Genomic DNA, 14,004 nt, shown 5'->3' on the forward strand with positions numbered 1-14,004 from the left:
TTACATTGGCAGCTCTGGGTTCCACAGCCGGGGGATCTGGCTGCTTCACCCGAGCAGGACAGCGGTGCCAGCAGGAGCTCGGGCCCAAAAGTGACCTCTAACCCCCAACCCGTGTCCTGAGCAGCCTTCGTCCCTTCCAGAAGCAGGCTCCCCGCCTTGGTGTCCGTGCCCCCTTCACCACCACGCCTGAGTCAGCCAAGGCCCCAGCCCTGAGCCGTGTCCCTCCCCTCGCAGCTCAAGGCTGAGTGGGGCTGGAGCCAGCTCTGCCCCCAGGGGGTGCTGCCCGCCTGCTGTGATTCTCCACCCCAGCTCACCCCATGTGCCCCACCACGCCCTCCCCCTCCCCTTCACGCCAGCAAGAGCCTTCCTGTCTCATGTGTACTTCACCCGGGGGAGGGCACCCCCTCCAGGGGAGCTCAGGGCTTACCCTGAGAACCGCTCAGATCCTCCCTGAGTGGCTGATGGGCCCCGGGTCAGAGCTGGACAATGACCCACACTCAGTTCTGAGAGGATGAGCAGAGATGACTCACAGGGAGTCTGAGCATAAAGGGACCCCAGCTCTCAGGACCTTCAGGGAGAAAGATGGACGCAGATGGGAAAGGGGGGCCGGAGACCACAGCTAAAGACCACATGACCAAATGAACAGAAGCCCAGGGCCCAGGGGAGAGCTCAGCCCAGGGTACATTCTGGCGTGAAGGGGTTTAGCTCAGGGGACTCAGGGGACTCAGGCTCAGGGGACTCAGGCTCATGCCCCTCTGCTCAGAGGAGCAAGCCCCTTTGTGAGGCCTCTTCTCTGTGCTTGGCTCTAAGAATCAACATCAAACTCAAGGCATGTCAGCTATGACCCCAAGAAGCCCCCAGCAAGTGCCCACAGGCCCCACTGTCTACAGCAGCAGGAGGGACAGCCGCTCCCCCTGCCCCCACCCCAGCCCTCATGTAGGATCTGACCACCCCACCTTCCAAAGCACTGTCTCATCGGCTGCTTCGTTTGTTACAACCGAAGCCACACAAACAGACAGCTGTACTGGTGGGGATGCTGAGGCATGGGTGGGCAACGTGACTTGTGCCTGGGGAACCTGACCAGCTCAGAACTCAGATCTCCTTGGATCCTAATCCCGAGGCCCCTCCCCGCATGGAACCCTAACAGGAACATTCCTGGGTCCGTCAGTGGTGGTGGTGGTCCCTACCTGCTGGGGGAGGGGAGGGGCTGGCAGCTGCCGACCTTTGTCTCCACGCTGGACACTTTAGGTGCCCCTCCCGGGACAGCCCGATAGCCATGCTGTGTCAGGAAGAGGCCTCTGGGGACGAGACCTGTGCCGTGCACGTGGACGAGAACGCAGAGCACAGCAGCGAGCCCAGCTTGGTCTCCACGGAGATGTAAGCTCGTCCCTCCCTGGGGAGGGACCCCCGACTCCTCCTCTGGCAGCTGCAAAGAGGAAGGAAGCCCCCGACTCTGGTTAGCTTGACGCTTGCTTGAGAAATGATGCTTCCAGGGAAATATCTAAATGTTGTCTCCCTAAGCTTTTTTGACTGCGACCAGACATTGTAAATACAGTTTACAGTGAAGCTCAATAGATACACACGTGCATACCTTGACTGGCTCAGACGGTAAAGAATCTGCCTGCCATGCAATAGACCCAGGTTTGATCCCTGAGTCGGGAAGATCTCCTGGAGAAGGGAATGGCAGTCCACTCTAATATTATTGCCTGGAGATTTCCATGGACAGGGGAGCCTGGGGGGCTACAGTCCATGGGGTCTCAAAGAGTCAGACACTACTGAGCGACTGTCACTTCATACATTTAAGTAGGACTATTCCTGAAACTGCATATTATAAAGCTGACAGCAGAGGGCGCTGTTGGCAGCCGTAACTGAAAACTCCACCAGAGCCAGTTAAAGGGAAGGGTTTTTAAATTGCAGGTCCAGCCCTGTGAGGGGGCTGTGACATTTGCTTATTCAGTTACAATCAGCACTCCTAAAAGAAAGCACAGGATGGGACAGGACAGCAGGAAGTAGCGTGGCCAGCGTCACAAAGGCAGCACTGTTTCGTGAAGATTTGTTGCCAAGTCTCATAACTATTAATAACCTGTGACTATTCCCCAAGCTGAAGCCGTGGTAGACGCTTTCCTGAGAGAAACGCATCATCACGAGAAACTGCCAGCCCTTCTGGCTTCTGACGTTCCGAGGAGGGAGTAATACATGGCCACTCAGCATCATCTGTGCCCTCTGCGCACACTCAGTGCTCACAGGCCACTGCCCAGCGTGGATGAGCCGGCCTCGGCAGCCAGTGAGGGATTATGAGAGGATCTCAGGGAGGAAAGCAGAGGAGATTGCCTACATAGCTGCTCACCCAGCAGTGCAGACAGCAGGACACAGACATTCAGAGAAGCTAAGGGTCAAACAGAAGCTGGGTCTTCAGGAGTGGGGACAACCTGAAAAGTAAGACAGTGTTACAGGAGGGTGACCAAGCTGACAGTAAGAGGAACGTCTGGTGGGTTTTATCCAGCACCTTCCTGGCTCATGGTCAGCGCAGCCGGAGGACAGCCGCTGCCCTGAGAGCACAGGTGGCAGCCACGTTGGCGACAGAAAGGGCTGAGTGCCAAGGCAGCTCCACTAGGGCCTGTGCAATCAGCCTAGGGCCTGCAGCGGCTGTTTTCAGGGAAGTGCCCCAGGCCCGGGCGCAGTGAATGCAGGCTCGGTGCCTGGGAGTCCGAGTTCAGCCCTCGCGTGCAGCCATCATGTGCCCCAGGCCAGGAGGAGCTGTTTCCCACTGAGTTCCCCCAGGAGCCATTGACTGACTAGACACCCCAAAGTCCCCCCACCATCTGTCACCAATGACCGCATGTCTGTGCTCCCACTGACCAAGGGTGGGCAGGCCGGGAGAGTGTAGGGAGGCACGAGCTTAGGCTCACACTGGGAGGGGCTGCATAGACAGCACCCACCTGTGAGCACGGAGGGGTCCAGGCCATTCCAGAGAGAAGCTGTGGACCGAGAACTGTGTTCCAGCTTTCTCAGCAACGGTGACCAACTTTTGCACACCTGCCAGCATCAGAGGCGTGGGGGGCACACAGGGAACAGGCCAGAGAAGCTGGGAGCTTCTGCTGCCGCGTGGACTATAGAAAACAGCGTCGGGGGTCCCCTCACTAAGAATCAGAAGTCCTGGGGTGACAGTCTCAAGTCCTGTGTTCCAGGCTCTCCTACCAGGATGACGAGAATCGGCAGCTGACTCCCCCCGAGGAGGACAGGAGGGACATCCGTCTGTCCCCAAAGAGGGGCTTCCTGCGCTCCGCCTCCCTAGGTAACCCCATCCCCTCCCACCTCCCTGGGTAACCCCACCCCCTTCTTTAGAGGCAGTCACCCCCTCCCCAGTGATGACAAAGCACACAAAGGGGACCAAGGAATGTCAAGGCCTGGCTGCGATGGCCTCCCAGATGGACCCCAGGGTGGAGCTGGCCTGGGGCTGGACATATGCTACTGCTACCTCTATGCGGGGGGACATCCTTGCCTGGGTGTGAGCTGTCGCAGCCACGTCCTCTTTCCGTGCTGAGTCATCACTTGTGTGCAGGTCGAAGGGCCTCCTTCCACCTTGAATGTCTGAAGCGACAGAAGAATCCTGGGGGAGACGTCTCTCAGAACACAGTCCTGCCTTTGCACCTGGTTCACCATCAGGTAGCCCCACCTGGGGACAGGCCGCTGCCCCTCCCCCGCGGGCTGGGTGCCCTGTGACGAGGAGCAGACCTCCAGACCCCCAGGCGCCCTTCCTGTCCCACACCATGGCTTCGTCCCCTCCCCTGCCCAAATAGCCTCCAGGGAAGGGCTCTGCGCACCCAAGGACCGTGTACCCCCAGGCAGGACACCCAAGCGGTCCTGGAGAGCCCCTGGGAGGGTGGAAGGACCAGCAGGTCTCATCTCCCTCCAGTGGCCAGCTGTTCCCTCCCCAGAGCTAACTGTCACTCGTAGCTAGAGCCTGAACATTGAGCAGCACAAAATTCAATCCGTGAAATACGGAAATAACCAAAGAATCTTCCGCAACATGGTCAGGGCAGAGATATGTCAGGAAAGCAGGTCCAGGCAGATTCAGTAGTTGAACTGGCTCTTGGCCTGAGTGATCGCAAATGAGGGGGTGAAACCCAAGACCCCCAGCTTCAAGCTACTCTTAGGACCTTAGACCCGACGGAGGTTTCCAACAGCTGAACAATCCCCGAGGCCGGTCTCTCTTCTCCCGGCAAATCAGGGTCTAAACTGGACTCTCCCCCACCTTCTCACCTCCTTGATTACGCTTCCTTATCATGGGCTTTTGCTTTAAATGGCTTTTTTATACCAAAGGTGTTTGGTGCCCATCAGGGCTTATAGTCAGCACACGACAGACAGAGCGGCTCTGCCCAGATGAGGGCATTTCTGCTCAGGTTTTGCTCAGCCTGAGTGCTGTCGCCGGAGAACGCGTGGTCTCCATGGGGCTTTCTGGAATGTCAGCAGCTCTCTGGAGGCCCCAGGGAGGAGAGGCCGGCAGGCTGGGAACACCACGTGCCCTGCTGAGGGATTCCTAGGAGCTGGTCTCTCCGTCTCTGCTGATGGTGCCCGAAGGAAGACCCTCCCTCTCTTTGTTCTGCCTTCCTGATCCCCTCCAACCCATCTTTGGCCCTCGGGCTGGGCCTCCCCTCTAGGCAGGGTCACTCCCCATGGCCTATCACATCAGAGTTGATGGAGAGAATACACAGCTAACGGGGGCAGGGCTGGGACTAGAGGGAAGATGACCGTGAGCCCACTGGGCCTTGGCCTTCTGAGCTCAGAGGAGAAGGATCCCGGCTGACTGATGTCACAGGGTCTGTTAGGGCAGTTGAGATGATCCCTGGGTCTGGGTGCGTGACTGCGAGGGTGCAAATGCCGGGAGGGGTCAGAGACAGGGACAGGGTGGAGATCCCCTGACTCATGTTCTCCCATCCTGTCCACAGGCGCTGGCAGTGGCGGGTCTGAGCCCCCTCCTGCAGAGAAGCCATCCCCCTGGGACCCTCCCCCCACCACGCCTCACACCCCCCGCCACACCTGGCCCAGCCTGGCCTCCGCGGCCTGTGCCCACCCTGCGGCTGGAAGGGGCCGAGTCCAGCGACAAGCTCACCAGCAGCTTCCCATCCATCCACTGCGACCCCCACATCGGGGAGCCCACGCCCTGCGGGGTTGTCGGCACCCCCCGGAGGGCCCGGCCCGTGTCACTCACTGTGCCCAGCCCGGCAGGGCCCCAGGGCCGTCCGTTCCATGGCAGTGCCAGCAGCCTGGTGGAGGCGGTGAGTGCTTGGGCAGTGCCTGAGGGCTGGGCAGTGGTGGGGTTCAGGCAGAACGGAGGGGACCCTGGTTCTCCCAAGCACATGGAGCATCAAGTCTGTTGGCCAGAAAGACACTCACTCGGGTCTCCAATCCACGTGAGTGCCCAGCAGGCTGAGGAAGAGCAGTCACACCAGCCAGATCAGTGGAGCCCTGCAGGGAGGGGGCCATGAGGGAACTCGGAGCAGGAGGAGGACAAGAGGCAGGTGGGGAGCAGACTGGACAGGAGGGGGTCACCTAGGCTCACCTGCTGCATCCCCAAGGCCACCAGGAAGGGGGCAGGTGCTTCAGGACAAAAGAGGTGGGTGCCAGGCACGTTCCACACACACACACACACACACACACACACACACACACACACTGTCCCCGGATCCTCAGCCCCAAAATGCAGCTGGGGCACTGGGCCAGGTGTCACCAGAGAAGCCTGAAAGTTGCCTGGGAAGAGTCCTGTGGGGGATCAGGGCACCCCCGGGGGAGGATCCGGGGGAGCACCAGGCCCGTGCTTCTTCCATGCACGCAGCCTGCCTGCATTTGGTGACGGTGCCCCACCCCGAGAGGTCTCTCCTCGGGCCTGCACGCCTGAGTGTCCTGGGGGCACTCCGTCACACTCCTTCCTGGCGTGTAGGCACATCCACACCCGTGTGCACACACACATGCATACATACACACTCTCTCTTCCCCAAGTGACCCCTCAGAAGGCCCTGCGCCAGCCCCACGGGGAAGGGCTGGGCTCACAGTAACGTCCCCGGTCCCTGTCTCCCAGGTCTTGATCTCGGAAGGATTGGGGCAGTTTGCTCAGGACCCCAGGTTCCTCGAGGCCACCACGCAGGAGCTGGCCGATGCCTGCGACATGACCATTGAGGAGATGGAGAGCGCGGCTGACGACATCCTCAGCGGGGGCGCCGGGCAGAGCCCCAACGGCACCCTGCTCCCGTGTGCAAACTGCAGGGACCCGGGGCCGGACCGAGCGGGGGGTGTGGAGGACGCAGCCTGGGCGCCCAGCGCCGAGCCCCGCCAGGGCGCAGAGGAGCCCCGGGACAGCAGGGCCTTCGCCAGCGGCCTGTAGCAGCCGGGCCGGAGACGCCGGCTTTTTATTTGTCTCAATGTTCCTAATGGGTTCGTTTCAGAAGTGCCTCACTGTTCTCGCGGCCTGGAGTTAACCGGAACAGCGTCTTCATTCATTTTGTGGGGACAAGACCAAGTCGGTGGCCAGGAGAGGAGCAGCCGCAGTCCGTGTCCGGCGGGGGGCGGTGGGGGCGGGGGCGCGGGCACCAGGGAGGGGTCCACCTTGGCTCCCCAGCCCTCACCCAAAGGACCCTATGCTAAACGGGTGTCTTTCAACTTTGCTTGTAAAAAACTCATTTTGCACATATTCTGTATGAGCCTCACTGTCCCCATAGAGCCAGGGCCCTGTGCGTCCACAGAAGGAAAGAGGACCCGGCCCCCCCTGGGGAGGAGGAGGCCAGCCATGGCCACCCACGCCACCTGTGTCTGGACTCTTCCTGCCAGGCCACAGTCGCGGGGCCAGGGGAGCGGGCGTGCCCGCCAGTACAAGACCAGTGGTGACTGTCCAGCGCGCTTTTGTTTTGGGGTTTGACATTTTTCTTGACAGCATGTCGTAGTTTTCATTTGGGTTTTTTTTTTAATATATAATTTTGTTTTCCCAGGGGGAGGGGAGAAAGAAGAGTGTTTACAAAGTTTTGCAGCCACGCACCTTACTGTCTTCACTTTTGCAAATGTAGATTGGATTTAGTTTTGTTGTGTTATTTAGCGGTCGGTTTCTTTTTCTACGGAGGATTCAGCTGAGCCGCCGTAGGAGGGTTTTGTCAGCCATCATGTACACCCAATAATTTGTTATAATTTCCGCAGGTAGTGACAAGATTTTTTTGGTTTGGTTTCCTAATTTAAAGGTGTAGGGTCTTGCACAAGCGTGTATAGTAGTGGGTGCCCGGGGTCTCCGAGTGTGTGTGCCGTGTGTGCGGCGGGTGGTGTGTGTGTGGTGGGGGCCAGTCTGCAGCCGCCAGGCCCCCCACAGGTCCCCTTCAGGCTCAGCCATAGGGAGGCCTGAATCTGGGGCCGTTTGAAAGCAAAAACAAACCACTGTCTCTGCTTCTGAAACGGGAATCAGTAACTGCATTTTCTGTCCCACAAGATATGCAAAAACAATGCAATAATATTCATTTTAAAAATACAATTGTGAGTTGTGTTGGCATTAAAACTGTATTTAAAAAAACCACACAGAAATTTAAGGGAGAAACTCAGAAGGCTTTTCGCTTCGATTTGTTCTATGTAACGTTTCACTGCGTTGATGGTGTTTCTGCTGAAGAGACCGTTATACTTGAATTCAGGTCAGTCTCAGTATTTTACAAATATTTTTTTAAAACTGAATTGCAATTGTGCCAAGCGAATATAATGAATTAAGTTTGTTTTTGAATTCACTTCTTGTATATTTGCTGCATGTAAGTAAATCATTTTGTATTTGGAGTGTGACAAGCCTTACCTTTGAGCTCTTAAGTGCTTTTCTACATGTGGCTGGGAAATGGGACGGCTCTTCTTCTCGCTTGTGTGACGAGTGCCGGCACTACCCGTGTGGGTCCCATGCAGGCTTGGGCATCGCTGTTTTGCATATCTTGTGTTCGCTTCTGTTTGCCTCCACTTTCCCGATCCTGGGTGTGGGTGTATCCGTATCTTGCTTTGAGAGACCAGGACTCATCTATTCCACCCTCACTCTGTCGGCTGTGCCCCAGTTCTTGGATTTGGGATTTCTCCGGGGACAGCCCCGCACCGTGAGGGGTCGTGGGGTGCCCTGACCAGCCTCTTCCATCACAGGCAGGCACAGGGCCCCCTCCCCCAGGAGAGGTGGCTCACCTCACTGCCAGGCATCCCCCAGCACAAGCGTTCCTTAGGAATGTGTCCACTGACCAGGAGGGTGGAGGAGAGGGAGTCCTCGGCTGGAGCCAGGCAGCAGGTGACATCTCGTCCATCCAAAGTCAAGGGCATCCGACTCGCTTCTCCACCTTCAGGGTCTCCTCCAGGGTCTGCCGTCATGGTGTGGCAGCCACGGAGGGAGCAGGATTAGGGGTGGCGCGTAGGGAGCTGGCGGTGAGGGTGGGACTGGAGGCACTGGGGGGCATCTCTGTTGGGTGCTGAATCCTCAAGGAGATTCCAGCAGTGAGCATTGAAACGTGACCAGTTTGGGGAAACAGGACCCAGGCATTCATCTAGACCCTCCCCGTCGAGTCGCCTCCAGTGCCTGGCTCGCCCAGCCCATCTCGGTGCTGACTCGTGTGAGCAGCCCCTTCCTCTGTAAAGATGTGCTTTGCTGTGATGGGCTGATGCTCAGCCCCCGGTGAACGCAGGCTGGGGACAGCAGGCTGCACCCTGTTCCTCCAGGCCCAGCCCTTCCCATCTCAGGCTGCTCCTCGGTGCCACCGTGGTCTTCTAGACCTTTCGTTCAAGTCCCTTGTCCCCTTCCCCCGTGTCTGCCTCGGCCACTAGGATGTCAGCTAGGGTGGAGAACAGAGCCTTTCAGCAGTGGTGCCTGGTTCCCGCTGCGCATTTGGCCCCCGGGTGAGAAATACGGGCCCTCAGTGGGCCTCCCCCACACACCCGCACACACATGGCCTCCTTGTACTGCCTTTCGTTTCTGTTTTGCACTTTCCATCTGTGCCACCAAGTCTCACTGGCCAGCTTGTGCTAGGCTCTGCCAATGGCGCCCTCATCCCATCTCACACCGCAGGCCTCCTCACTGCCTGCTGGTCTGTCGGGAAGACCTGTCCAAGGAAGGGTCTCCCTGGGCCTGAGCGCAGGCCGGGCTAGCACGGGACGGACATGTGACACCTGTCCTCCTGAGCCTCATCCGCAGCATGGTCCCCATCTCTGCACCTGACATAGCACCTTCTCAAAAGCAGAGCCATCGAGTCTTCTGAAACCCTCAGGTGGCTGGAGAAAAGCCACAGTAGCCGAGGACCCCACGCGCCTGAAGAGTTTGGGTCCAGGGTTCGTGAACCTGGCTTGTGTTTGTCCACTGACAGGCAACCTCTTGTTTCCACCTTGATTTTACAGTAACTCAGGAGCTTGTCTCCTTCCCACCCCCTCCTAGAAAGTTCTTTTTGGTCTTGGGGAAGAAAGGGTGATTTTAAACCCCCAGATTTCAGCTGGATTCATGCGTTTTTCTCAGCTTCCATTCAGAAGCTCTCTGTTCCAGTCGCTTCCCTCATCTCAGTCTGGCTGGACCCAAGACTCTTGTGCACCCCATCTTTATCCTCCTCTGCGCTCTGGCTTCCAAGCTCTGGGGGTCATCAGGAGCTGCCCATCACGTCCTCCCCACCATCCCCCGCTCAGACCATCTCCCCAGCAGTCAGCTAAGGGCACCTTGCCCTCCAAGTCCAATGAAGCATCTTTCTGAGGAAAAGGAGCCCCTGGAAGGAAGAGTGTGGAGGTCATGGAGGGGGTGAGGCTGTTCTCCAGGGGGCGGGTGATAGCACCTGCCCCCACCCCAAAGGCCAGGAAACAGAAGGGACTTAGAGCAGCACAGGGAGGAGGTGGCGGGAGCGGGGATCAGTGCTGGCAGCCTTGTCACACCTCATCACAGATGTGGCTAAGGACGGTGGTGGCCTCTCCCCACCCCGCCGAGGAACCTGCAGGGACAGGCATGTCATGTCTGAGAGGCAGCAATGGCCAGGGAAGGGCGACCCGGTGTCCACCCTCCAGGTGCCCAGGCCAGGCTCTGGTCTGTGGCGAGCACTAGCACAGACCCGAAGAGAAATGGGGACACAGGGCCTGTTTGACCCTCGTGTCTGCAGCTTCTTTCCATGGAAACGTCTGTGGTGACTGCCCACCTTGGCCGGGAAGGTAGAGGGGCCGAGACCCCAAGATCTGCTTCAGAAGAAGAAAAAATAAAATTCCGCTCCAGCTTATTTCCCAGCCGAATTCCCAGCCGAACCACCCTCCCCGGACGTGTGTGGTGTCTGCCCCCGCCGCCCCCTCCTCTGCGGACCCCCTTCCCACACGTGGGCCGTGGGCCCTGAAGGCAGGCGGGGGGCGCGGGGAGGGGCGACCTGAGGTCACCCCGGGAAGCCAGTGTCCAGCTTTCCCAGCGGCTGTACCGTCAGGGGGACCTCCCTCCCTCTCCCGGTGCCCCCCACCCCCACCCCCGTTTTCCCTCCACCCCCAGTTGGGTGAGCGGGGGTGCCCCGCGAGCTGATTCTGACATCATTTATTTGTGTCTTAATTTATTTTATTTATTTTTGTGTCAAAGCAACAAAGCGCTGCCTTGTGGGGCCAGAGAGCAAACTATCAGGTAAATGGGTTTTGCCAGGCTTCCAGTTGTCGGGGAAATGCTTGAGGCATGCCCGTGCACATGTCTACACACACTCATGTACACACGCACTCACCTGCACATGCGCTCACATGCACACACACGTGCACACACCTGATGGGGGCAGACGCTGGTCTTCCCAGGCTGATCCTCCTCTTAGAAGGCTGAGCACCGGCTGCAGAGAGAAGCAGGGGTTCCCCCACCCCGGGCAAAGGTGCCCATTGGAGTGACTATAAACTAAATGTCGTTGCCCTTCTAGAACATTCCACCACCCCTAAAATCGAAGTTTTCCTGCCGTGAACTCAGGAGACTTGGTCCACAGCCAAGGGGTGGGTGGGGGGTACCCGGGGGCCGCCTGGAGTGTCAGTAGAGCCCCCTCCTGGGTGGTTGCCCCGGGACATGCGGGAGGTACTATGAGGCTGAGATGGGCCAATGGCTGGAGCCTCAGGGTGGAGCCTGAGGCAGCATTGTCCCCAGAGGCTCCCTTTCTGTGGGAAATCAGGGATACCCGGGCCCTAGCTCAGTTCACCAGGTGACTGAGGAGAGTTCAGGCGAGCCCGCGGCCTGCAGCCCTTTGTGAGGCATTCAGGTCCCCATTTCAGAACAAGTGGCCTAGCTGGGATCCGGCTCTCAGAAAGGCAGTGGGACACTGAGCCCACGTGAATTAACAAGTTTGCCACCTGGGATCGCTTGTGCGTGAGAAACAGTTTCCTCCAAGGTCACATCAGAGCAGCTGTGGGGTAGAGGCTGTCTGTGTTGGGGAGTCATGTCTGCAGGTCATGTCTGGGCACAGTGGTGCCTGCTCACCACGTGGCCCTGAGGCTCCCACGCCACCGTCCTCGGTGCCCTTGGGTCTGTGGGCCGGGATGAGGGAGACGGGGTCTGGCCTCTGTCACCCACTCCAGCTCCTGCGGGTCCTGCTTCCAGGAGCAGGGCTGGCCAGGGGAAGCTCCTGTGCGTAGATGGGTCCCAGCAGGCAAGCTCCCCGCCCAACACCTCCACCGTGGAGAAGCCACACCAAGGCTTGAAAGGGAAACAGAACCTGGGACTCGAGGGAGATGGCTTGTAAACAAACAGCCCAGTGCCACGGTCTCCCTCACGAGGTGGCCCTGAGCCCCAGACGTGAGGCCCTGGGGGGCCTGCCTGTATCGAGTGCATCCCCCACCCTCAGAATCCGGCCTTGACCTCCCACCTGATGACCTGCTTCCTGCCTTTCCCCTCCGCATCCCTTTATTCCGGAGCCCTGTGCAAGGAAGCTCTGCTCCGAGGCTGAGATGTCCACGGTGAGCAGGTTTGGCCCAGTCTGTGACGTGGCAGTGAGAACCACCCGTGGAAAACACGTCCACTGAGGGTGAGGGTGGCAGGCTCCCGCTGGTGAAGCGCCAGGCACTTCTTTCCTGTTTTATGTGGGTGCCCCTTGAGCCGCCCAGCCGAGGTCCTCCGTGCGGGAGGGTCCAGACGCAGCCCCTCTGCTCCTCTCGTCCCGGCTCGGAGTCCCCCCAAATCCCCCCACTCACAGAATCACGCTGGTTCTCAGACAGTCAGCGCCCCCCCCACGCCCCCCACACCTCCCTTCGGGCCCTCTTGTGTTGTAAATACTGTTGTACAGTTTGTAACATCGTCACCTGAGTTGGTGGCCTCGCCCGTGTCCCTTCTCACCTCGAGAAAGGCCAGGGCGTCGAGAAGAGCTTCAGGGCCATCTCTGTGAGACGCTGTGTATATTCCTGTAAGATTGCATTTTTATCTAAGGAATGATGTTATTTAAAAAACAAAAAACAAAAAAAAAAAAACCAAAAAACAAGAATTGCAAATAAATTTCTTAACAATGTCCTCGTTGGCTTGGTCGTCTTGCCCTTCTCAACGCTTCGACCGTTTCCTGGACTGGCAGGACTGTTCTTAACCCTCCACTGACGTCTAATCCCCAAAGGGGAAACTCGGGGACTCTGACCCTGGGCATGGTCTCCAACCTCATTGCAGTAACTCACTGCATCCCCCACACCTTCCTTTCAGTTAATGGTCAAAGGTTGAAAGGGGACAGAAGAGAAGAAATCAAATGGATGATCCACAAAATCCAGATGCTTCTCCTCTACCCACCATCATATAGAAAAAGGCACAGAACTGGTTTTGAATGAAGCAAGGACAGGGAGAGGGGAGGGAAGGGAACAAGGGGTGGTGGGGAGAGGAGATCATGTACATCAACGTACTCTGGGTTCTCCCCAGCGGTCCAGTGGTTAGGATTCTGTGCTCTCACTACGGACAGTACAGGTTGACTTCCTGTCAGGAAACGAAGGCCCCACAAGCTGCAGGGCCGGCCCAAAAAACCTGTATTTTAAATTACTTTGAAAGCTATAAGCATGCAAAGTGAAAGTGAAAGTCACACAGTTGTGTGCGACTCTTTGCGACTCCATGGACTGTACAGTATTCTCTCCAGGCCAGAATACTGAAGTAGGTAGCCTTTCCCTACTCCAGGGGATCTTCCCAACCCAGGGATCGAACCCAGGTCTCTCACATTGCAGGTAGATTCTTTACCAGCAGGGCCTCAAGGTAAGCCCAAGAATACTGGAGTGGGTAGCCCATCCTTTCTCCAGGGGTTCTTCCCGACCCAGACCCAGGGATCAAGCCGGGGTCTCCTGCATTACAGGCGGATTCTTTACCAACTGAGCTATAAGGGAAGCCCTATAAACATTAAAGCTTCTTTCTTATTATTAAACTGATTCAGCTGCTAAGCTGCTAAGTCACTTCAGTCGTGTCCGACTCTGTGCGACCCCATAGATGGCAGTCCACCAGGCTCCCCTGTCCCTGGGATTCTCCAGGCAAGAATACTGGAGTGGGTTGCCATTTCCTTCTCCAATGCATGAAAGTGAAAAGTGAAAGTGAAGTCGCTCAGTCGTGTCCGACTCTTAGCGACCCCATGGACTGCAGCCTACCAGGCTCCTTTGCCCATGGGATTTTCCAGGCAAGAGTACTGGAGTGGGTTGCCATTGCCTTCTCCAACTGATTCAGACCAACCTTCATAATTCCCTGTGTAAAACTAACCAGTCCCAGAAACAACATCTTAGTTAGAAAAAGTTACAGATCATCCTCATGGACAATTGAGTCCATTCCGGGAATTCACTGCTCTCCCCACTCCTCTGCTGGAGCCCCACCCCCTACTCCCACCCCGTACCCTGAGCTCTGGAGTCCAGGCTCAAGAAAGGTGAAGGACTCCAGTAGACACTGCTTGTCCAGCTCCGGGAGGAGGAGCTGGGTGGGCACCCCCCAGGAGCTGCCCCTCCAGTCACAGTCAGCAACAAGGTGTTACCAGCAATGACAAAGTGCGTGCCAAAGCTTGTAAATGATACTTTCGATCAGCTGAGACAGACTGGAGA

General features: G+C 57.7%; 1 protein-coding gene across 15 annotated transcripts in view; it reads left to right on the forward strand.

The window, feature by feature from the left end:
* Positions 1-7,815, forward strand: part of CACNA1C (calcium voltage-gated channel subunit alpha1 C) — a 459,127-nt gene extending 451,312 nt beyond the window's left edge. For all 15 annotated transcript variants that reach the window (XM_024992752.2, XM_024992747.2, XM_024992758.2 and 12 more), the window contains 5 exons: positions 1,249-1,377; positions 3,189-3,295; positions 3,563-3,666; positions 4,950-5,279; positions 6,080-7,815. In XM_024992752.2, the coding sequence (XP_024848520.1) occupies positions 1,249-1,377; positions 3,189-3,295; positions 3,563-3,666; positions 4,950-5,279; positions 6,080-6,382 (973 nt within the window). In that variant the 3' untranslated portion in view covers positions 6,383-7,815. The remainder of the gene's footprint in view (positions 1-1,248; positions 1,378-3,188; positions 3,296-3,562; positions 3,667-4,949; positions 5,280-6,079) is intronic.
* The last annotated feature ends 6,189 nt before the right edge of the window (positions 7,816-14,004 follow it).

This window comes from Bos taurus, chromosome 5 (assembly GCF_002263795.3).
Source record: "Bos taurus isolate L1 Dominette 01449 registration number 42190680 breed Hereford chromosome 5, ARS-UCD2.0, whole genome shotgun sequence".
Classification (NCBI taxonomy): domain Eukaryota; kingdom Metazoa; phylum Chordata; class Mammalia; order Artiodactyla; family Bovidae; genus Bos; species Bos taurus.